Here is a 23,972-nt window from a genome sequence, read left to right on the forward strand (position 1 = left end):
CAGGAGCTTCTTTCTGGGCAGTTCCTATTGTGATTACCAAGACGTACAGACATGTAGTCATTACTGCAAAAGCTTTCTGTTTAAAAAAGGCATATATGACTACAACAGTGAAAATCCTGAGTTATTATTAAATATAATTTACCAAACATTACATATCTTTATTCAGGTTCATAAATTAAATTGAAAATACATTCATAGCCTAGAATATGGCTGTAAAAAGATAAATAAAGAATATGTTTTTTGATATTCATCAAGTCACAAATTTTAAGACGAACTTTTATCTTACTAAAACTTTGGCCTACATGCGACAAACAAGAAAAAGATCAGTCTGTCTTTACCGCAAGAAAAACATCGTTTTCTTTGATGGGCGGTTTCCAGACCAATTTCGAAATTGTAGGTATTTTCTTGACACCATATTGCTTTACGATCTGAAAGTCGTAAAAAACAACGTGCGCTATCAAAACTACGCTTCCGATTCATATTCGTTCTAAAAACGAAAACGAGAAATTTACTTGGAATGAAATTGCAGATAATAGAATAAGTAGGTAGCGATCGTTCAAAAACTGCACGTTTCCAACTTTGAAAATTGTAGGGAATTTAAAATTCCTCGAACGTCCGGGTTAACTACCTAAATGCATATAATCGAATTTTGCATTCAGTTTACAACAATGGGATTTATTGTAGAATTACGTGCGCTGTCCACTAAGCGTATGCGTTTCTGGACGCATCACTTGTTGCGCGCCAAATCGGCGCGTGGCAAGATGGCGGAGTGCGTGATTTTTTTTCATGGCATCTTTCCGCGTGTGTCGTGATTTTGGCCAGTGTTCCTGTGACGTAGCGACCCAGTTAGGTACGCCAACCGATGCCACGGCCAAGTCCAGCCGGGCATCCCCAATGAACCTGCGCCAATATCTATAAAATAAATTGGACCGCCGCGAAATAAAGACAGAAAAAAATAATAATGAAGGAATCGTCAGCGCGTGGTCGGATTTGCCGCCAAAATGTTTCAGGGTGAACGCACTCCAGTGTTTTGGCAATGTCCATCTGTTGGAAGTTGTCCTAATAGTTCGTGATTCGATAAGGAACACCTACTTTTATTGCGTTATATTAAAGTTTGTAAACAAAGCTTCTATTCCTATAACTTGAGCTTTTGTTAAGATATTCAGACTGACTTTAATTGTATCAATTACATTTGTATATAAATGTAACGGCTACCTATAATCTAGTTAAGATTAAACTCCAAAAATATGGTTACACAAACGATTAAATCCTTGTTTAGGGATAAACCCAAAGGTATTATGGAAATGTAAAACAATCTCTGAGATCAACAAGATTAATGATATAGTAGTATAATGATATTCTAGATTTCGTTATCATTTTCCAAATATAGTATCAAGTAGGCAGTTTACAAAACTACTGTTAACACAGCAATGCAATCGAAACGGGATTCCCTAGATGATATCATAGCATCGGTACCCTTAGTACGAGTTTTTACGTTTTTACGAAAATTACTGTTTTTGTATTTCTTTACGTATTTGCTCGTACATTTCCAATCAGAACCCTTAGATGACTGTATCAGAACTGATTGGAAATGTATGGGAAATACATAAACGAATAAAAAAACAGTCATTTTTGTCAAAACGTAAAATCTCATACTAAGGAAACAGACTAGATCGTACCAGAGCTCCTGCCAACAATCTCGCTACTCAGCATGTTGTTCTTATATATGCCAAATATTTGCACCTTATCACCGGTATTGTGAGAGTTTTATGACGCATTTTATATATCGTTCGCGCTTTCAGCTGCCGTGTTCAATATGGCGCTTCTCTGCAAAGTAGCTTAGGTCAGGTGTCTATTCTCTATTCAGTTTGTAAACTAGCTGAGTTTTCAAAGCGAATTATGGAATTGTTTCTTCTAACTCAATTCTATGATTTATGTAATTTAGGACTCAGTTAAGTGTCTGAGAAATATATTCTTAGATTCCTGGAGAACCATTTTATTAATAAGACTCATAATTACCAACGTACTAAGTACTTAAAATTACTATTTCTTTATCAAATAGTAATCTATAATATGCAGTACACATTTATGAATCAAAATTCACTATCGTCAATAATTTTGCTCACACTTTAAGTTTATCTGTAAGAAATAACTTATTAGCAAGGAGACCAAGTTTTGTATTCTTTTAAAATCGTACATTTCATTGTGTTACTTATATTTTCATGGTACAATGTGTACTATCATCATTATTTCCTTCAACAACACCAATTAGAACTAACGTCACCTATTTCCCATCAACTGATTAGTTAGAAATAGAGCATGACCTACACTAAGCCTATATCCGAAGTTAATGACCTAAAGAAATGGATCCAACTTTCATTCAATGCCACGCGTACGTTCCTGGCTGTGGCTCAATTAACAGCACCCAGGAGTCCCCCGGGTCCTGCCAAGTGGGCACCAGCCGCTGTTGGCACCGCAGCGCTGTCTGAGATGATCGCCAATTTACTGTTTTGACTGGCTCTTTGTTTATAGTCTAGGTAGACGTTCCAAGTTACACTGGATGTCAACTTACCTTTGGATTTTTTTTGCGATTTAAATTTGAAATTTCTACTTTCAAACTTTTAATTTCAAAAATTGTACTTTCCAACTTAAGTTTGGTCTTCGGTGCCCCTATTCTATTTAGAATTACTTGAATCTCCTTCACCTGGGTCTTCCTTTTTTAATTGTTTACTTATTCGCAAGATATAAATCTTTACTTGTGTTTCACATTTAATATTACTACTAGCTTCCAAAGTGCTTCTCGATTCAATAACAGAAGTTATAATCTAGTAGTACCCTGATTCTTGGCTATCCTTGAGGACTAAATTGGAATATCTTGTGTAAGTATCTCAACCTTACGACACTCTTCAGCAGCTTTTTATTGTTACTAAAGGTTAAAACAATTGTAACGATCTAATACCGAAGGATTCGGTATTAACACTTAAACGTGTACATACGTAATCAGCAAGAATCTTGTGGGCATTTCCAGGCCAAGTTAAATAGAGTTTCTCATTGAGTTCAGTCACAGGTGCGTTACGATGTACAACGTAATGTAGTGCCTCCTCGCCCTATATGCGGAATGAGGGCGTTAGGTGTTTAAAATTACGGATCGGGTTAGAGCTAACATTGTCATCTTTTGAGAAAACATTCCTAGCGATGAACTTGTGGAGATAAAAGATCCTATTTTTTTTATAATAAAGATTTACAGACTGCCGTGACAAATTTAAAATTAAGCAAACTGCACCTTCATCTTCTTTACGTCAACGAAACCCTTTGTTCTCTTTAGACTTTTATAAGAATCTTAATCTTTAACTAGGAGTGCTAAGAGGCGTATTTCAACAATTTGTCTCAATACAATGGAATTTAAATAAACAATATAGTGTTCTAAAGAATCGAATACGATTTAATTGAATAGAAAATTCCTACTTACTAGAACCTATCAAAAGAAGAAATGTATTAAAAAGGTATAAATCAATACGAAGTCACTTACAAACTGAAGAGGCTTCCATTGCTTTCATTTCAAGAAACATCTTTGACGTTATGTTTTAGATCAATTTTCAATAAATTAGGGTTTTCTGAGGAGAAAAGTAATGTTCTTCAAGTGTATCTATGTTCTATTCTAAGGCACTTTACTGTTAATCTTACATTCTTTTTATAGATACATCATACACTCTTTTTATAGACTCGAAATCTACAGAATGTAAAAGAAATACAAAAGACATAAGAGATATAAATAACACATATAAAGACAACAATAGCTTAAGCGTACATAACATTTCATTTCATAACTTATTAATACTGAAAGCAGGAAATACCACAAGAATACTCTAAGGCGGCACTATCGATCGTGCCGCAGCCTAGCGAAGAGTAGTTCATCAAATTCTAAATGGACCTTAAATAAAATAAACAATCGTGAATTCTGATACATGGCTCGCTAAACTGGGCACGCGATAAGTAACGACGACACATTTGCATATATTATGTTATGATTCAAGGCACAACAATACAGTATTTGTTCGGGCCCGCGATGCATACGAGATTAACGTTTTTTAACATGACATGACATGTGTCAATATTTTGTGTTTTTTGTTCTGTTGTGTTAGCGATTTAGTTGTTTGTTGGTTTGTAAGTACTTAAACAGCTACGTTTAGTTTTTAACACTTTAATTGACTTCAAAATAGGAGGTTCCAGTTTTTCGGAATCTTTTTGTATGTTTCCCCATTATTCAAAGATCCCTCAATTTGGATTTTTTTTCTTTTTTTCTATTGGTATTGTAATATTCAGGGTTTCAAAGTTTTACATTCGATTATCAAATCCTAATTTACGTTTCAATTATTTAGATGTTTTGACTAAATCTGACTTAGATATATTTAATAAAACATGGAAAATAATTTCACTAACTTCTTAAGCACATAACGTTACCATTTTAGCAAAATAATATTTCACTTCAAAATCTAATTCTATATTCTCATTGCGCAGTGTAGCTCATATTTGTCTTTCATTTTCTAAAGTAATATTTCTATTATACTTTTATTATTATCATTCTTCTTCATCTTTGCTTACAAGTAATTTTATTTACCTTTGCTTGTCTTACTTCAAAGTATCTTCACCACTTACAAATTTATTACAAAGGAAGAATATTTATTACGTTTGGAGCATTACGCTGTTTGTCCACCACAACCGTCACCGAGTCGATACCGATAATTAATGACAGCGCCAAAGTAGCGTACATACATTTACTATAGACGCTTGTCCACCGCACGTCCGGCACCCGAGCACCGTCATCCCGGCCGCCGATATTTCGAGTAGATCGGCGTGACCGTTAGATCGGCACCGAGATTTTGACGGGCCGATGTGCCGGCAATATAAAACAAGTTGGAACTTGTCTATACATTGCCGTCACACGCGGGACAGCTGGAAAAAAATATACCACCGATATCGGTCACGGTGGACAAACTATCGCCGATATCACGATATATTAAAAATCGACCCGAAATAATCTCGTTCTCGATATCGGCCCGGTGGCGGTGCGGTGGACAAATTACCTTGGGGTTCTTACGTATATTTCTACTGCAGACTTCGATTGTCCAAAGATGAGTCAGCAAGGGTATTGAAACGTCCATATGAGTAGGTTAAATACATGCACGCCCTACCATTATGTGGTTTGGGTATATACGTGCTATTCTTATATTTATAAGGAATCTGTTAGTCGTAAAATTACTTGAGGATAGTAGAATACTTCGAGGATTGAATGTGATATCACCGTCACACATATTCTGACTTAGCAATGCAGCACTGCAGAGGTCTGTTTTGAAGGATGTGGTAGTAAGTACAAACTTAGATGATGTAACTTGGTAATTAGGGGTTGTAACGCATTAATTTTAAATTGCATTTATGTCCTTTTAAGAACTTTGACAATTGTTCATAGGCTATTTAACAGAAGTAGTAGCTCGTTTAATTTTTTCGTCGTCATTAGAAATCGTGTTAAATTAAATTAAATAATAGGTATACCCTATTATTTAATATTAATTAAAATAACTCTGGTTTACTTCATATCTGCTTTAAGGCTATCTGATTATATTTCAAAAACAGCTGCTATTTTTTGGAAACCTATTCAGACATAATCTTTTCGTGACCCGTGACTTAACATTTTTTTTTCAATAACACAATATTCAAAGTCTTACATTTTAAGTACCTACTTATTTTTTTTGACGTTGAATTGACAGCTATGTTCCGATATTTTATCTGTGCTCTTTTCAAGTCACGTTCCTTTTTCAAGACAGTGTACGGTTCGAGAACAAAACACTGAAAGAGTAGTCCGGTGCTCGTTACATCAGGACGTTTCAATATATTCATGGACTTTCCGCATAGAATGGCTAGTACCGTGTACGAGTATAGCGCAAGACTTACCATAGCCTCTGGTATTTGTTTATGTTTATGAATGCTTTGGATGTAAATGTCTACTTAATCAGTCTGCATAACTGTCTGTGTAACCGTGACAAGAGACATTCTATGTCACTAGTTGTAAGTCTTATAACAATTGTTTATATTTATAAATTTGAATATCCAATGTGTTTTAAAGTTTTTAACAGTAACTGGAAAGAATAAAGTTAAAAAATAAGTGATCGAGAGGAAATTTTATAGTCCCACGTTGGGCGCCAAGATTTTTCAAGTGGCTTTTGTTTGTTAAATTCTGTTGACTGTTTGAATGTTCACAGGACGAGTTCCATCCGTTCATAGAGGCCCTGATGCCTTTTGTAAAGTCCTTTTCGTACACGTGGTTCAATTTACAAGCGGCCAAAAGGAAATATTACAAAAAACACGAGAAACGGATGAGTCTCGAGGAGGAGCGGCACACTAAGTATGAACTACAGGTAACAAACATGCTTTTATTTTATAACATATTTTATTTAATTTAACGATACATTTATTTGGTGTAATATAATCAGTCAATTTAATTGATGTTATTGTTAAGGTTGTGTTAATGTTGTTTTATACTATTTGATATGTAGCGCAAATTTTATCAAAGGAAGCTCTATCCGATGTTTTTAATTTACCAATTAATTTTCTGAATTACGTTAATAAAGTATAACATTTAGATCACTAATGATAACAGTGTCATTCTTACTTTGTGCGTTTTGATAATTATATCACTTATTAGAAGTTAATTTATTTGTATGTATATAGACAGTATCCTAACTAACTCCTCAACCCACTACTATCTCACTGGGGTAAGTTCAAGTCTCCGAATGAAGAGGGTTAAGGCAATGGTTTACTACCCCAGCTAGCTAATACTTAGACTTCTGTTTAGAACTCACGGAACGTTTTCCTTTCATCCCCGTACGGACGTGAAACCGCTCTATGCGTGAAATATAGAAATATGGGTAAATGACAGTTGACGTTTCCACACCGCAATTAATTTTCGCGACATTACTATTGTCTATGGTAGGGGAGCCCAGGATGCTAAATGTGTAGAAACTCGAGCGTCATTGGGACCTATACGATAGTGTAGATTAGACATTAGAATGAAGAAAAGGTTATATGATATTTTTCGATTCAGCGGAGGGTTTTCTTATTTTGACGATTTGAAAAAAAATGACAATGTATGAAGAATAATGTATTTTCCTAAAAAATAGCCTTTTCCTTTAGTTTGTGATGCATCATTACTTCTCAGGGATTCATGCTAATAAGTAACACTATCAGATGGCATAATAATACAGGATGTTTTTTTGTCAAAATGACTTTTTTCACTACTTCGACGTGTGGTAATTGGCAGATTATGATGTTTCCCGTTTTCTAGCATTATTTCCTTTATATTAAAAAGAAAATTGACCACGCTCGAGTATGTCCAGTGATCGATTTTTTGATTCTGCAAACCCCCCGACATAGAAAGCTCATTTATGGTTTAGGATACTCTACAGGGTATAAGGTATCTCCTATAGTCTGACGCGCTCGAGACACTTCCGAAATCCCCTCTTGGGCTCCCTAACTATACTGTCTCCGCTACGGCGTTGGGCAACATATATCGATCTCTTTTCGTCCTATGGCTATGGCTAGGTAAACATGGCGGCTACGTAATCGCACAAAACTGCGATCACACGTTTCAATATTCTGAAACAAAATAGAATTTTACATCCGCAGCAGAGGCGGAAGAAAAACGCTTCGTGAATTCTATCTCTTCGTAGACCTTGGTATTGGTTCTCATGTCTGTAGGTCTTTCACGACATTTTTCTTCAGCTTTCAAGCAAATAATAATAAATACTCATAATAAAGTAAAAGCCACTGCCTTAGGGTTCAAATTCTGGACCCAAAACCCACATTTTGCCAACTATTTATGATTCTTTCAAAGACCCGTAAGTTTTAATATAAAATTGTATGACGTGTGATGTATTCCACATGAAGATGATAAAATAACTTTTCCACAAGTTGCCGGGAGAGTGGGCTTTAGCAAAAAGTTTCATATACGACCTACATCTTGCCAACATGATACATAAGAGGATTTTATATCAAGGAGTTTTAGTATGGCCGTATTTGTAATAACAGAGTTTTTGAGAATTAGCATCGAAATAATTAGATATGCATTTAACTTGTTATTATTGTGGCCTGTGTCTATTTCCAGGTTAATAACAATAAAAACAATAACAATAATTTTATCGTTAAGAATATTAAACACTTAAGTACATTAAAAAAATTACATGTTAAATTATAATTAAAGTAATTGTAATAATTTAAAGTTAAAAAAAACTAGCTCTTTTACCTAGGAGATGATGCATTGCAAAATCATTATTAATTAGTTATTTTGATTTTGAACTTTAATTAATCTACTTAAGCTACGCCATATATTATATTTTTATGTAGATATCAGTATTTGGGAACTGTTATGGTTTTTATTTCTCAAAAAATAATCATAGTCTTACCAATCTTATAAAATAACTTCTCTTTTTAATAAAGCCTTAACCAATCTCATTCTAGAAGAAGATCATTCTGGAGGAAGATCTTGTAGCGGGTTTGTAGTACATAGTATTTCTAAAATATGATATTGTAAGACGAACAAAATCAATATATCGTGTTATTATTGGTCATATTATTATTTAATATTATTTAGCTAAAACCTTTGAGCTTGTGACATGCCACAGTGTAGTGTTAGTGAGTTAGTGATAAGTGAACATTATAGAACACAAGAACAATGTGTCTACTCCCTTATGTGTTAAAACAAAGAAGTGCAGTGTCAGAGGACGCCACCTTCATTATATGATTATGTAGCAGTTTAAGTTAGCGTAGAATTACTCATTAGTCTTAAATTAGGCTAGATTGTAATTAATATAAAGTACCTATTACTCACTTGGTACTTTACACAAATAAAAAAAAATATTATTAAGGTAGCTGTATTTAAAGTCTACCATTAACGATATCAATTTAAAACAGATATTAGTATATTTCTAATAACATCGTTAAGCTTGTGGTTAAGAACAGGTTTATTTACCGTCATAAAATGTTAGCAAAACAAAAGTTTTATGACAACCATAAAATCGATGGATGTGCGCTTTCAAACTGGGGTAAGTTCAAAACTTCGGTAAGATAGTGTATTGTTTTTATATTATATACAACGGAATAGAAAACAATTTTAAAAACATGATAGAGTATTGTTTTTCGTTGTTTTAAAATGTATGTTTGTTAAATTTATGTTTGTATATATATCAAAATTTTGGTCGTGATTTTAGTTAATTATAGTTCATTAAATCATTTAAAGGTTAGAAATCTCAGTGGTTCGAATCTGGCGGCACCACCGCCACATCCATTTCTGCCTTATAGCAGTGTGTAACGCTACTGTGTTCTGGTTTGAAGGGTGTGGTAAGGGAGACATACTTTTTTGAGGTATTTCAGCTTAGTCTTCAGGGTTATTGGTGCTTATGTGGTCGAACTCAGATAGGATTTTTGTCTTATCAAGGGTTGGATGCAGATGATCATGGGCGGCAGTAACCATTTACAATCAGATGGACTGCATGCTCGTCGACTACTACATTATAATAAAAGTATTATTAGTAGGCGCATGAAAATAGGTTTCCATATAACTTTCTCGTTATTGAAAATATGTCATTTTCGTGTTCAAGATTGGTTCGCAATTATAGGCGTCCTTGAGCTACTGCTTGAGCTTTTAAAGCTCAACCTACATTAATATTATGAAAGGGCTTTCTCGAGCTTTACTCGAATACTTATTCACGTGTTCGAAAGCTCTTGCGTGTAACTTTCGAACTAAGTGTTAGCTCATTTAAGTATTTTTTAAACTGGTATTTTCTTAAATAGTTTTTGATCCACTTACCGTTGTTAATAATCAATCTGTCCATTGTTTTGTCTACTACTTTTAGTAAGCTTTTAAACTGGTCTTTACTTTGATGGGTTTTTGGTTTAAGTCCCTTATTAATAATCAATTTATCATTGTTTTGTCTACTTTTAGTAAGCAGGAATTGTCGAATTGTAATCTTTGGTAGACAAAAATTGGTTAGATTTATTTTTAATAAGGGGTGGTAGCCTTCAAATTACTAATTGTTGCTTTTTTATTAGTTTTGACAAATAGTAAAAAAAATAATTATGATTTTCCGCTGTTACTAATAAATTTAATGTTCACATAAAATTCAGTAATAAAGATTCAAGAAAGAAAGAGAAGAAAATATAATTAATATCATTTTAATTTAATAATTATCCACTTCTTCTCATATATAATTTATAAATTCCGTCATCGATAATACAGTGATAAAAAATATGTGTTAAATAAATCCTAGCAGTACTATTGCTTTCTAAAATTGCTAAAACGACGTGAAACAATAGATCCACCCTAATGTACTATTCTAAGATTTTGATATTCTAATTCTAAGATTTAATAAACCGTAAAGATTTAATTAACCAAAGTCACGACCAAAATTCATAGATATTGATACAAAAAATATATAACAAAAACAATGAAAAACAATACTCTATCATGTTTTTAAAATTGTTTTCTATTCTGTTGCTTATAATTTTAAACAAACATATTATGTACATTGTAAAATATGTAAGACTAATCTAAGATTACCCTATTCTGCTGGTAATGTGATAAGTATACAATAATAGTTTGCTTTGCCGTCAAGACTAGCATACTTGAAATTATGAAGAGAGCTTCTATATAACACACATTTTCTTCGCTTTTCCCTCACGAACCTTTGCGTAGTCTTAAGCTATTCAAGCTGAGGGTTCATTCAAGTTAGCTCATGATAAACTTTGAAATAAGCTCATTGAGACCTCAAATCTCGTTGCGTTTTGTTTGGTGTTTCAATGTTGATATTATTTTAACACGCGTTCAAAAGTGGTAATACTCCATACTTTTCAGGGGTGTTTGATTTTTTTTGGCTTGTGTTGTTTGGGTTTTGTAATCCCAAATTATTTTTCTGAACCATAGGAGCTTGAATGACTCCCTATAACACCAGGTAACTGCTGGTAAAGTCCTGTAAAAATCGGTCCAGACGTTACAAAGATTAGTCGGAACAAACAGACAGACAGACGGACATTCGGACAGATTTTTTTCTTATAAATCAATTAATCGAGAGCGTATACTTCATTGCGTTTTGTCTGGGGTTTCGAAATTATGTTACGGATCCTTTGTAGTTCGAGTCTGCAGGCACCATTGCCATACTTATTTCTGCCTCATAATAGCAGTGTTAAGCGCTGTTGTGTTCTGCTTTGAAGGGTGTGGTAAGGAAGACTTATTCAAAGCGTTCCAATTTAGTCCCCAGGGTAGCAACGCAGCTGTAGCTGTATCCATTGGCAAGAACTATGAGTAGTGGTTGAATATATATCCACATACAGTGCTAACTGTTTTTCGATGACCGAAGTTTGCACTATATGTGATCTTCATAAACTAACTGGATTCCAAGTTTGAGCTGACTTAAAAAAAACTTCTTTCTTGAAATTCATGAGAAGATTATTGATCTCTATTGCTTGTCCAAATATGGAATATAACTACGCTTAGCAGAGATCACTAGCAGTTTATTCAATTATGCATGTCTTAAATCACATTTTGGAATAATTTTCAAATGATTTCAGAACGAAAAAGCAGAAGTGAAACAAAAATGGGCGTCTCGTTTACTCGGGAAGCTTCGGAAGGATATAACGCAGGACTGCAGGGAAGACTTCGTGCTCAGTATCACGGGAAAGAGGCCGGCGGTATGCGTGCTCTCCAACCCAGACCAGAAGGGCAAGATGAGGCGGATAGACTGTTTACGGCAAGCGGATAAGGTAGAATATTTGGAATATTAGATATCGAATATAGAATTAATAGGTTAAGCATTCTCCACGAGATGATCACGGTTTGAGATTTAGACACTGTATCAATATAACATCAGGAGTCAGGAGGCTCATCGTTTTCCAAGAGACTTTGGTTTAAGAAAGTTCATTGCAAGGTTATTTAATTTTGTTATTCTTTAAGATTTGTGAATGGGAATTAAATTCCATAGACAACATTAGAAGAGTTTATTGGTTGGTTCTTAAATTATAATTCATTGGATACTTAATATGAAAGTAGGATAAGCCTTGCAAATATGTGAGAGATTTATAAGGACCATACTTTTAATATTTTTCTTATTTATCTTGAAATTGAAGCAATTCCCTGCTGCCGAAGCTTTGCTGATGGACATAGTTTAATGCTATATTAAAATTATTAGTATACTTGTTAATGTATATACCATTGCGTCAAGAATTTGAATCGGTCAATTCAGACTCTAATCTACATAGTTTCAAAATCACTGCTTTCTACTTCCAGGTGTGGCGTTTAGACCTAGTAATGGTAATCCTGTTCAAAGCGATACCCCTGGAAAGCACAGATGGGGAGCGGCTAGAAAAGCACCCAGAGTGTACCCAGCCGGGCCTGTGCGTGAACCCTTACCATATCAACGTCTCTGTCAGAGAGCTGGACCTGTACTTGGCCAACTTCATCAACAGCTATGGTAATGGGACCGACGGCTTGCCAGGTCTCTCGCTCAGTTATATTGTTATCGCTTGGTTTTGTTTCGTTGGTTGAAGGTACAAGTGTTTGGGGGACTTTAATTGTGTCGTTTGGCGAAATGGGATCTCCTTTTAACTGTAACTCTGGCATTACCAAGTCATCTATCAATTTCTTCATAAAAATTTAAACTAAGTAATGTAAGTGATTTATTATAAGAGCAACATTGATGTCGCTACTGCTAAGACAGTTATGGGTTCAATTAAAAAAAACATGAAAATAAAGGAAAAACAAAAAAAAAAAAATTCAAGTTAAAAATCAATGTTTGTGATTTTTTACTGCCAATGTTTTCTTATGAGCAATGATTCTTCATTTATAAAGAAATCGATATATGTGAAAGCACAATTATGTGGTATGCTTGATACCCGACATTTTAATACACTTGTACCTTTAATGATATTACACGACTTATTTTGGCAAAAATTTAGTTAAGAATCACTATATTATTAGCACAATATATCGTAGGTACCACATATTTGCGTTATTTTCGAAAATTCCAATATACTTAGTTATATTTAGCTATTCTTTATTTTTAGATCGTAAATAATGTTATTTGTTTTGCAAACTGTATGTTTTTTAATTTTGAATATATTTTTCATTCCTTTGTCATCGTTGACTAAATTTAATTTGTTTTGTTAATATTTATTTACGTCAATGCATGATTTTTAGCTTGTATTTTGTAAATAAATAACGTAGTACTACATATAGTAAAATTATAAATGAAGTCAACGATATTTTTTTAAATATTAGTGTTTATTTAAGCTATTATAAATTTAGTGTAAGCATCGGATTTGAACTGATTCGTTCCATAGCTACACCGAAATGCCAAAACTGAGTTTATTGTACTTCTCTCTCTTTCATAGAAATGCGGCGTTTTGTAAAGAAAAAACAAGTCTAGAGACTTTCGGGTTTTCAGATACAAATATAATAAAACTGATTATGTAATATAAAGATCAACTTACTCATGCAGCTCCACTCCACATGACTCTCGCTCATCATTTCCTGCAATTTTTGGGGTGAAAAGTTTTGAATTTGAAAGTGGTAGAAGTAGAACCCTTTGTGGTTCTACTCAGTGGAACACCTGTTTCCGCTTGATAAGAGCAATGTTTCGGTTTGATAGGTGCAGTAAGAGAGATATTCTATTCCTCAGATTCTTGTATCTCTGACCACAGGTCGGACTTTAATATCACCTGGGGTTTATTACAGGTGTCCTTCAACTGTAGCCACTTACCATCAGCTGGGCTGCAAGCAAAAAAGTTTCCGTAATTCTGTATTTCATCCAAATCGATATCTTCCCACGCAACTTCGAAACAGACAATAAAATTTTAGAATAACCTAAATACCAAAATAGCCCAACCAGAACGTAGTTAGATAGTATAACTAACGATATGTTTCAGATATCCTAAGCGGTTCTCTATCGCCGCACACACCTAGAGACAAAGAGAATGAACACGAAGCTAAGAGCAAAGGTAACCGCGACCATCGGCCCGATGTCGGTGTCGTGTCGTGCTCGTTACGTTCTCTTTTCAGTCGTGAGAGTAAATGGTGTAAAAGTAAAAAAAACGTAAAATAATCTTCGCTTTATTCAATTTTTAAATATACGAATTGTGTTCTTTTAAAAGTACACTTTCTTTAAAGTTCTATAATTTGACATCGATGTTTAATACATTAATTTTACGGACAAAATATTAAAAAATAAGTAGGGGTTGTTACTTTTTTTAAATGTTTAGTGTAACTACGCCATTTCTTTCAATTTTTTGACGCCTGAAGAGAGAACATTTGTGATTGGTATTCGCACAAAAACATGTTGTGTTCACACCTTTTTATTTTTTATATGCATTTGGAGATTGATCTTAATCCCAGCATTGGCTTGCACTCACATTATCATGCTTTTGTTGGAGTTTTTTTGGAAATTTTGACGTGTTGATGTTGTTGCTCGATTGTTGTTGTATTTGTAGTCGGTGTTCCTTCTCTTTCACTCTTTTTACCTTCGTATTTATCGATGCTCTTCTAATAGCTTTTAAAATGTTTTTTATATATCGATATTTTATAACTGATTTAATTTATATTTTTTTGTTTATGTAATAGGATAAGAAAATGGGCGTATCCATCACACTTGATTATTATGACGCATGGATATCTGTAACGGACTCTGTTACTTGAAGTTATAATTAATATATTATTCTATTTACTTGTACTCGTAATTTATTTGTTGTCTATTTACTTTTTTACTCTTACCTTTTTAAAATTGTCTCATTTTTAGAATAGCATCGATTATAGTTTGAATTCAAACGGGTTTGTCGTATCTAAGTGTTGTCATGCTACTGTTGTACATAATTTAGATGTTTGACCCCTACGTGTAGGAAACTCCTCTAAATTGTATAAATGGTTATATCCCCGTATTTTAGTCATTTTATTATAAAATTGTTTGAAGAGTAGATTTAGAACTGTGATTGTGATTAGAGCAGACCCTGAATTTAGATTTTTTCGTACAAATACATAAATCTGGCAGTTACTTGCCGGTATATATAAATAATGTTGAAATTATAGTGTCTTGTTCGTATTCTTTGATGGTTTTGGAGTTATGAGTTATTAGATCTATAGTTATGACAATAACTATTGTGAATGGGTTGCAGGCTATACCCACAATCCGTACAACGGTGTAATTTGCAACGATATTATTCTAGCAACTGGTGTCTTCTCGTCGAAGGAACTATGGAAGTTATCTAAAGGTAATTACTCCTAATTGTATAAATTGAGACTAATACTTATATATTTAAAATATTGTGATGATGCTAACGTTTTTATATCGTAATTGCTATATAAAACCATGAGATGAATTAAAAAACCCTAAAAGTATTAATAAAATATCGCCTTTAAGAAGGACGCTTTTCTGGCTCCTTTTTAATTTGTAAATGTTCATCTTTTAAGGAAATGTAACAATGTATGTAATTGTATACGATATAGAAATACTTTATATCAAATTACCGTGTCATAGATTAGTACATATAAATTGTATTCTTTGTATAGTACATACATATAAATTTATGTATAAGTTACTGTTGCATTTAACACTTGTATTGTATTTAACACTTTCAACTCTGTGCTATAATTATACACAAATCAATGTAAAAAATACAAATGATCCTTTTCAACTTTCAGCGTCGATCCTCCAAGAGACCGGCTCGGAGTCTCCGGGTGGTTCCGGAGGTGGCATCAAGTTGGAGACGGGCTACTACTGTGGCTACAACAGTCCAGCTCCGCCCGCCTTCGAACCACCCTCGGAACGAGCCACTCCCTCCGCTATGCTAGTTGGACAATGCTTTAGTAAGTTTAAATGTCCTTTAAAAAGTACAAATTAATCCGATAGATTTTTGGTCATTCTTCGGAACTTAGATCCTTGGTCAATTTGAAATAACCGTTCATTTTTGAGGCTACTAAGCATTTGCTAACTGTCTAGGAAGGAATGCTAGATCGATGTTTGTTTCCTATTTCCATTAAATAAAAAAAAATAAGTACATAAACTTTTTATGCACATTTACCCTCATAATTTAAAAATCAGTAAGTAGTTATGGATAATTCAGTATAATATTACTCGTCATGGTCACATTTAATAATCGGATGAAACATGTAAGTTTGCGATCAATCCATAATCTCAAAGATTTCTTAAATTAACAAATCCATATTTTGCCAACAACTGGTCAACCTCACCCTGAGGATTACAATAGACACCATAACAAAACGTTGCTATAAATCAAAGATAAAACGATTGAAATCGAATAACATTACAGACAGTTAGCGATTTTGAATAACAATTAGCTTAAACGCAATCTCGATCAATCGGGCCGGAGTGAATAAACTTGAATAAAAAAGGCGAGCTGATTGTTATTCCTGCACCGCACGTACGTCACGACGGACAACGTAGCCACTAAATATAGACATCTAAATTAGTTGCGATGAATCGACACGTAATTATATTGTTATTAGGTCGATGACTGATTCTTTTATTTATTTATGTTTCTAGTTATGGTTAAGTTATGGTTTTGGTTTATTGTATTTATTACGCTCATAAGCTTGGTAATATTTAATGGATGCAATATGTACTATTCGTAGGACATTCGTTTTGACGTATGTCTTACTTGAAGTCGAGTATAAAGTTGTTGCTACCATTGAGGAATAAATTGGAGTCCTTCTTATAAGTAACTGGTCGTAACCCTTTAAACCAAAAAAAATAAACCAAACGCTAGCTGCATTTAATATTATTGCTAAGTTAAAAATAGGTGTAATAATTGTGTCCCCGCTGTTAAACTCCCTTTTGATTATTAAATAAATCTCTTTAATGCAGGAACATCGGATCGATCGAATGCTATTTACTTTTTCTATTTTTTACAAATTTCTATGAATTCAGATTACTAATTCTGAAGAGCAATTTTAGTATAGGAAACCTTTTGGCCTTTAAAAAGAACAAATATTATGTCAAAATAGTTTTTGTGTAGAAATACACAGCTTTATTATGTAAATAGTTTAAGGTTTCTCATTTTAAGTGACCATGTATGTCTTATGAGAAAAATAAAGATTCTTTAAACCAAATATTTTATAGGAAAAGACGAAACTTTACTTAGTAATATAGGCAAATATAAAAATCAATTATTTTCTAACATCGTTCAACCTTTTTTATGTTTCACTGCTACTTTCTTCCGTAGCTGGTTACGAAGCAACTCTAGTAAGCATATTTCACCACGCTGATCCCACTTGGATTAGAGGAGTGAACTTTAAAAAAATACATTATAATAATATCTGAAAACTTTACATTTACAGGTATCCCTCACAGCTCGGCCGGGCTAAGCGCTGCGCAGTCGCCGCTGGTGCCATCAAACACCATCTTCTACCAACACCCCCCACCCCCCACCGACACGCACCCCACTGGTGAGGAGGATTACTGTAAGAAAATTTAGAGAATTTTTGATTATTATCATCATTCAAACAGCAAACTAATTTTTACATTCATATTTTTTTTAACTGCAAATCCGCAAATCCTTTTAGTTATGGCATTCATATTTAAATTATTAAACGCAAATTTGAAAAGCACATTTCGAAATTTTTGAACTGTAATTTTTTTTAAGGTTGGTGGAACATTTTTGAATGATAATTTTTGTCTAACGTTCCTCTAGCTCTAGCCTTTATAAAGTACATAATATTGTAATGATTAAAATTAATCTGTCTTTCTATATTAATAATGTCATTTATTAAACAGATTCATTGTTAGAAGACAAAATTATTCAATCATTGCTTTCACATATATCATAATAATAAAATTAACAAGACTTTTTAAATTACTTATCTCCAATAATATTATTATCATGATTAATTATTATAATGGTGAATCCTAAAATATAACAATGATGATATAAGCTCGCATTATTATTACTCACATAATGATGTCTCGTGTGCCACATATCACTATAACAATCCACTGGATCCGGGTTCGATTCCCCGCAAAATTTTGATGATGACATTAAACGTCTGTATTTGTATTCATGGTAGTCACAAAAGAGAATCGTACTAATCAAGATAATATCTATGTATTTATTTTCAAAATTAATTTTATTTGCGCCACCGTCAGATCTATACCTAGCTTTTAGTTTAGTTAGTTTAACGTTTTATTGTGGTGGTAAATTTTAAGTACACATATGTACCTACTTATAACAGACATTCAAATTTAATTATCAAAAGTAGGACTTCTGTGAACTACTTCGTGGGAAATTCCTGTTTTATTACTTTTAATATAAGTCCCATTTCCAACAAACATAAGGCACGCGTCACACAGTCTTCTTACTACGCCCAACAAACATAAGGCTCACTTCACACTATCGATTGCTACATAACATCTATCAGCCACCTATCGTTAGAAAGATTTCGTGAGACAAACAGCTAATTTAAATATACAGCTAGATGTTTACCTGGGGTTCACAGCGTCGGAGGCGTTGTCTGGACAACACTCGAGCAAGTACGACGGGGCGCCCCAGGACTCACTGGGGGACTTCGTGACGTTCGTGTGCCAGGAACCCCCCACCGATGTCCAGCAGTTGCAAGTGAGGAGTAGTTAAATATGATATTTATTTCTATTGTAGGAAATGTCCTTTTCCAATACAATTACAATGTACTAGCTGACAAGTGCCCATTTCGTTGAACGTTAATTATATTTTTGTGATGCAATTATGTTGTGAGAACTAATAGAGAACAACATTTTTCATGAAAGTTATAGCTGACTAAACTGTTTGTCTATACCGAACAGTTTAGTCAGCGCACGCCGTTAAAGCATCATACTTTTCCCAATTTCCGCTCACTTGATATACATATGCCATTATTTTTCTCTGAACTTTTTACCCGACTGCCAAGGAAGGGTTATGTTTTTCGCGCGTATCTTGTATGTTTGTCTTTCTTTATTTGATCCGATCTTACAAACGGCTGGATAAATTTCGACAGTTAATGTGTCATTACATTCGTCTCAATGACCCGAGTGTCCTTAGATAGGTGTTAGAAAAAAAAAATCAAAAGAGTGAATTTTTGGCGCGAAATAGTAACAAATGTAAAAAAAAAAGTTAACCGAACCTATCGAGTGGGATATGAAATGAAAGTAAATTAAACGTAGACTATAAAAATATATTTGTATATATATAAAACAGCAAGATGGCTGACTGACTGACTAATTAAATTACTTTTTCATTTTTCAGAAATCAACGTACAGCCAAAACCGCTCAACTTAGAGTTCTGAAATTTTGCACATGAGTTTGCTATATATCGTAAATAAATACAAAGAAAAACTTTTTGGAAATTCCGCCCCTAAGAGGGTTAAATAGGGAAAAACAGTTTTTTTGAAATCCTTTAATTTTGAAGCAACTACTATAAAATTTAGTATTTGGCTTTCTGGGTAGGAACAAGAACACACCTCCCCATCCCTTTCCGAAAAATCAGCCCCGTAGAGAGTAAAATAAGGGTTAAAAGTTCATTTGAACAACCGTCAATTTTGACGCATACACTATAAAATGTTGTATCAGGCTTGTTCGATAAAAATAATGAAATTCTACCCCAACGAGGTAATATAATCACCGGATAGATGTTTTATAGATCGTAAATGGTGGATATTTTTTTTGCGAAATAGTAACACGTTTTAAAAAAAAATACCAAACCTATCGAGTAGGGTATCAAAATAAAGGAACTTAAAAGATATTACACATACATTATATAATATATACATATATAAAACATATTGAGATGATTGTCTGACTAAGTGAGTAGTCCTTCTGTGATAAAGATAAACGCAAAGGAAAACCGCTGAACTTTAGAGTGCTCGAAATTTACTCATAGGTTATTTATATAGCGTAAATGAGCTCTACGAGGATAAAATAGGATAATATGGTTTGAACATCTTTTGATTTTCAAGCAGATACCTTCTATGAAACTATGTATTTGGCTTTCTGGATAAAAATAATAAAACACCTATTTCACAGTTTTTGGAAATTCGACTTTAGCTTTAGTGCAGTCGGGTTTTTGATTTTTTAATTAATTACTTGTTGTTTAATTACAACAAAATAGTCTATAGCACTCCTAAATAGTGTAACTTTCTGATTGTGAAAGAATTTTCATGATTAGTTCAGTATTTCCGAATTTATAGCTCTTACAAACAAACAAACAATCAAAGTTACAAACTTTACCTCTTTATAATATTAATGTAAATAATGGGCATTACAACTATATAATCAAGTAGTAGAGGATTCCAATATAGGTCGTTCACTGAACTGGTTAATGGATGAAACGTTTTTTTTATTTTAAATTAAATATATCAAAATATACATTACAAATGGGTTGAGCAAAATAATTCAGTCCAGAATATGATTAAAAAATGTTTTTTTTCTCAGACAATTTAATTCGGTTAATAGACAAATTACACACCAATCAAAAGTATGAAGTCTATAGAATATGCAAACTGTAAAAGTTTTTGTCAAGAAATGATTTGAGCATTTTTCTTGTCACGCGAGTCTACGCCTCAATATACGTCTCACCTACATGCGTGAGTTAAATCGCTGCAGTTTCTTCGGGACCCGCGTGCGTGCTTCACGCATGTGGGAAATAGTATCTATGAAAATTCACATTTCTTTAATAGTTATATAAAAAAATAAGTATAATTATTTATTATTATAGGTCGCAATCAGAAATAAATTAAAATGCAACTGTTTTCGTTTCCAGGTACACAGCCTCTCAAGAAGCCCAAAGCCGCCCTATTTCAGCAGTTCCATGTTGCCTCCGCCGCCCTTACCGCCCATGGCTAGACCGGTCGCCATTATTAGATCTACAGGTAATAGACATAAGAAAAAAACGGGTTTTAAAACTGCAGTCTATGGAAATTTTATTAATTATCTTTGTAAGCTTTAGAAATACAACAACAAGAATATCATTATTTTTAGGTTTTGAAATATTGTGTAGTTCAGACTTATTACAGCTAATTCATGATTATAACTTTTTTATTTCTACTACTACTTACTACTACTTACTATTTACTTATGTAACATCTTATTGATTTCGTTTGATTGAAAATCAGCATTTATTCCTAAAATCAGCCTGAATTTTAAAAAATCAGTATTTATTTCTACAACCTTGCGTCTATTTCTACAAATCAGCCTCTATTTCTCAACTCTATTTCTATCCACAGCAAGCGAAGTATCAAGCGTGGGTGTTGGCGGCGGTTCTCCCGCGTCCCCCGAAGTGCGGTCGCCGCCCGCGTCGCCGCGCCGCCGCTCACCACACGCCTACCGCGACTGTCATCCGCCCATTAACCATTTCAACCACTTCCATGCACAGCCACAACAGGTTTTATTATCTTATCTATCTAAATATATATAACTCAAAGGTGACTGACTGACATAGTGATCTATTAACGCACAGCCCAAACCACTGGACGGATTGGGCTGAAATTTGGCATGCAGGTACATGTTATAACGTAGGCATCCGCTAAGAAAGGATTTTGATCAATTCTCCCCCAAGGGTGAGAGGGGAAATAGGGAATGAAAATATTACTTCGTAACGTGAGCGAAGCCGCGGGCAAAAGCTCGTTTATTATAATTTTGTATGTATAAAGTTCGGAGGATCCTTTACATATTGAGAGGAGACCCGTGCTGTGGTATGGGACATTCAAGAGTTGACGATGTTATATAAAGTTAGTTTCAGTTACTAACAACGTAGCTACGATGGTAGATTGGTTGCAGTTGTCTAAGTGTAGCAGTGAAAACTTAGTGACTGAATGAGCGAAATGTGCTTAGGTGTATAGATGTCCTACAATTTCTTATACAGCATCAGATCGGATAATTGACGACGATTGAAATCAATTTGTAAGTTCTTTGCAGATTCGTATTTTATTTATGCTGTAGTCAGTGAAGACTTTATAGATCAATAATAATTTATAATATAATGTGAACTCAATTATTAAATTAAGCATCTATTCCAAAATATTTCGTGATCCAGTGTCTATTTGCATATCTTATTTCAACAATCCCTATTATAGATATATGGACTGTAGAAATTCTTTATAATGTAAGCTCAATTATTGAATTAAGCATCTATTCCAATATATTTCGTGGTCCAGTGTCTATTTGCATATCTTATTTCAACAGTCCCTATTATAGATATATGGACTGTAGAAACTTCATAATATAAGCTCAATTATTGAATTAAGCATCTATTCCAATATCGTGGTTCAGTGTCTATTTCCACAGTCTCTATTTCTACAGCCCCTATTTCTATTTCTCCAGGTATTCAGTTACGGTTCGCTGAGCGGCGTGAGTGGTGTGGGCGGCGTGGGCGGCGGCGCGGTGCTGGCGGGCGGCGGCGGCGCGTCCCCGCCGGGCGGGCTCGGGCTATACGCGCCTCGACCACCACCGAGGGCCCCGCCGAGGTACTGTTATCATATTTATGCATAGATTAGTAAAGATTACTCACTCCTTACAAGAAAATGTACCCAGTTTTGAGAATTAAAATAGTTGCGTAAAAAAGTTTTGTCACGTCTCCCGTGCTAAAATGTCCCTAAAATATTTGAAATAATTATTTATTTAGTAAATTACGCAGTATTAGTTATTTATTCGTAAATTTTCTCTAAAAATGTTTTTATTTATCAAGAATTAAAAAAAAACTTACTAAAATAAGCCGTTTGTGGCTTAATTCAATTTCAAGGCGGCGAAGTATCTTTAATAATCTATGTATTTATGTACATAATTTTTATCATTCACATTGTAATATATTTATTTCTTATTTTGTATTTCTTATAATTACTGTATGCCCGCTTGCGGTGGGAATGTCGAGGAATATTATTTTATGACTGTACACTGTACATGTACCTAGCTTACCTACATTCCATAATAAACGAATTTGATTGAATGATATTGTTTTTATGATCCACGTATCGAAGCGGTTACCATACCGGACTGACGCGTAGAGGGTTCTGGGGTCTAAGCCTGGCCAGATATCATTAATGATGAATTTAGATGTTCTGGGCTTGCGTGTTTGTGTGTTAGTCTACGTATATGTACTCGTATGGTACATTATAGTCGCTTGGACCGTAGTGCGTACTATCGTTTACACGTTTCGCAGATTGTTTTGGTAGATGGTGGTAGGTCTGACTAAATTTTTTTGTTCTTTTTTCGCCGATTAATTTAAAATATTTCTGAGCTTTCTTCGCCTATGTACTTTCATCCTTGCATTCCGATGGCCGGAACCATCGGGATGCAAGTGCACGCCCTGGCATGGGGTTGATACCAGTGTCAGAATAGGGTAGTATTTGTAGTACTGCTGCTCTTATAAAAATCTACAGAGTTTCACCTTTTTAACACTATATAACATATTTCAGATGGAACGCGCCCTTCCCCACCCTGGAGGACGAGTTCAACATAATGACCGCACCGGCGGGGCCCGAACACGTGGTGCTACTTGACGATGGTAGTTCTTTCTTATGCTGTAACGGTATTCTATCTGATAATAATCATTATATTTTTTATTTTTAAGTTTAAGATTAAGGGATCATAAGCTGTACAGTGTACTGGCTTAAAATGGTAAAGGGCTGTATATAAAAGCTTAATGCACAATTCAATGTGTTTATTTTTTAATGTATATGTTTAAAATATGGTTTTATTTTATAATATGGACGAAAAACTGGTTGATGAAATCTTGGCGCCCAACGTGGGCCATTCTGAAAATCGTCGTAGGTGTAATAAATGAACAAAGTACTATTTAATTAAACATCGAACAGGTAATTTTTAATCTCTGTATATATATGTAATGTTTTGCTGTGTTTATTTTGTTTTGTTTGCTCGTTTAAACCGAACAACGTTGTTATTGGCCAGAAAAACAAAAC

At 34.0% G+C, this 23,972-nt stretch overlaps 1 protein-coding gene across 12 annotated transcripts in view; it reads left to right on the forward strand.

Moving 5' to 3' along the window:
- The window catches only part of NfI (Nuclear factor I), a 73,437-nt gene that overhangs the window by 44,567 nt on the left and 4,898 nt on the right, over positions 1 to 23,972 (forward strand). For 2 of the 12 annotated variants that reach the window (XM_073089786.1, XM_073089788.1), the window contains exons 2-13: positions 6,258 to 6,413; positions 11,617 to 11,808; positions 12,332 to 12,539; positions 13,969 to 14,040; positions 15,208 to 15,303; positions 15,734 to 15,898; positions 17,390 to 17,497; positions 18,524 to 18,663; positions 20,819 to 20,927; positions 21,282 to 21,439; positions 22,378 to 22,520; positions 23,469 to 23,581. In XM_073089786.1, coding sequence (XP_072945887.1) covers positions 6,258 to 6,413; positions 11,617 to 11,808; positions 12,332 to 12,539; positions 13,969 to 14,040; positions 15,208 to 15,303; positions 15,734 to 15,898; positions 17,390 to 17,497; positions 18,524 to 18,663; positions 20,819 to 20,927; positions 21,282 to 21,439; positions 22,378 to 22,520; positions 23,469 to 23,581 — 1,660 coding nt within the window. Of the gene's footprint in view, positions 1 to 6,257; positions 6,414 to 11,616; positions 11,809 to 12,331; positions 12,540 to 13,968; positions 14,041 to 15,207; positions 15,304 to 15,733; positions 15,899 to 17,389; positions 17,513 to 18,523; positions 18,664 to 20,818; positions 20,928 to 21,281; positions 21,440 to 22,377; positions 22,521 to 23,468; positions 23,582 to 23,972 lie in introns of all 12 variants that reach the window. The other 10 variants (XM_073089787.1, XM_073089791.1, XM_073089789.1 and 7 more) reach the window with 10 other exon arrangements.

The sequence above is a fragment of the Epargyreus clarus genome, unplaced genomic scaffold (assembly GCF_041222505.1).
Source record: "Epargyreus clarus isolate Ecla_fem2 unplaced genomic scaffold, WU_Ecla_fem_2.2 ptg000031l, whole genome shotgun sequence".
Classification (NCBI taxonomy): domain Eukaryota; kingdom Metazoa; phylum Arthropoda; class Insecta; order Lepidoptera; family Hesperiidae; genus Epargyreus; species Epargyreus clarus.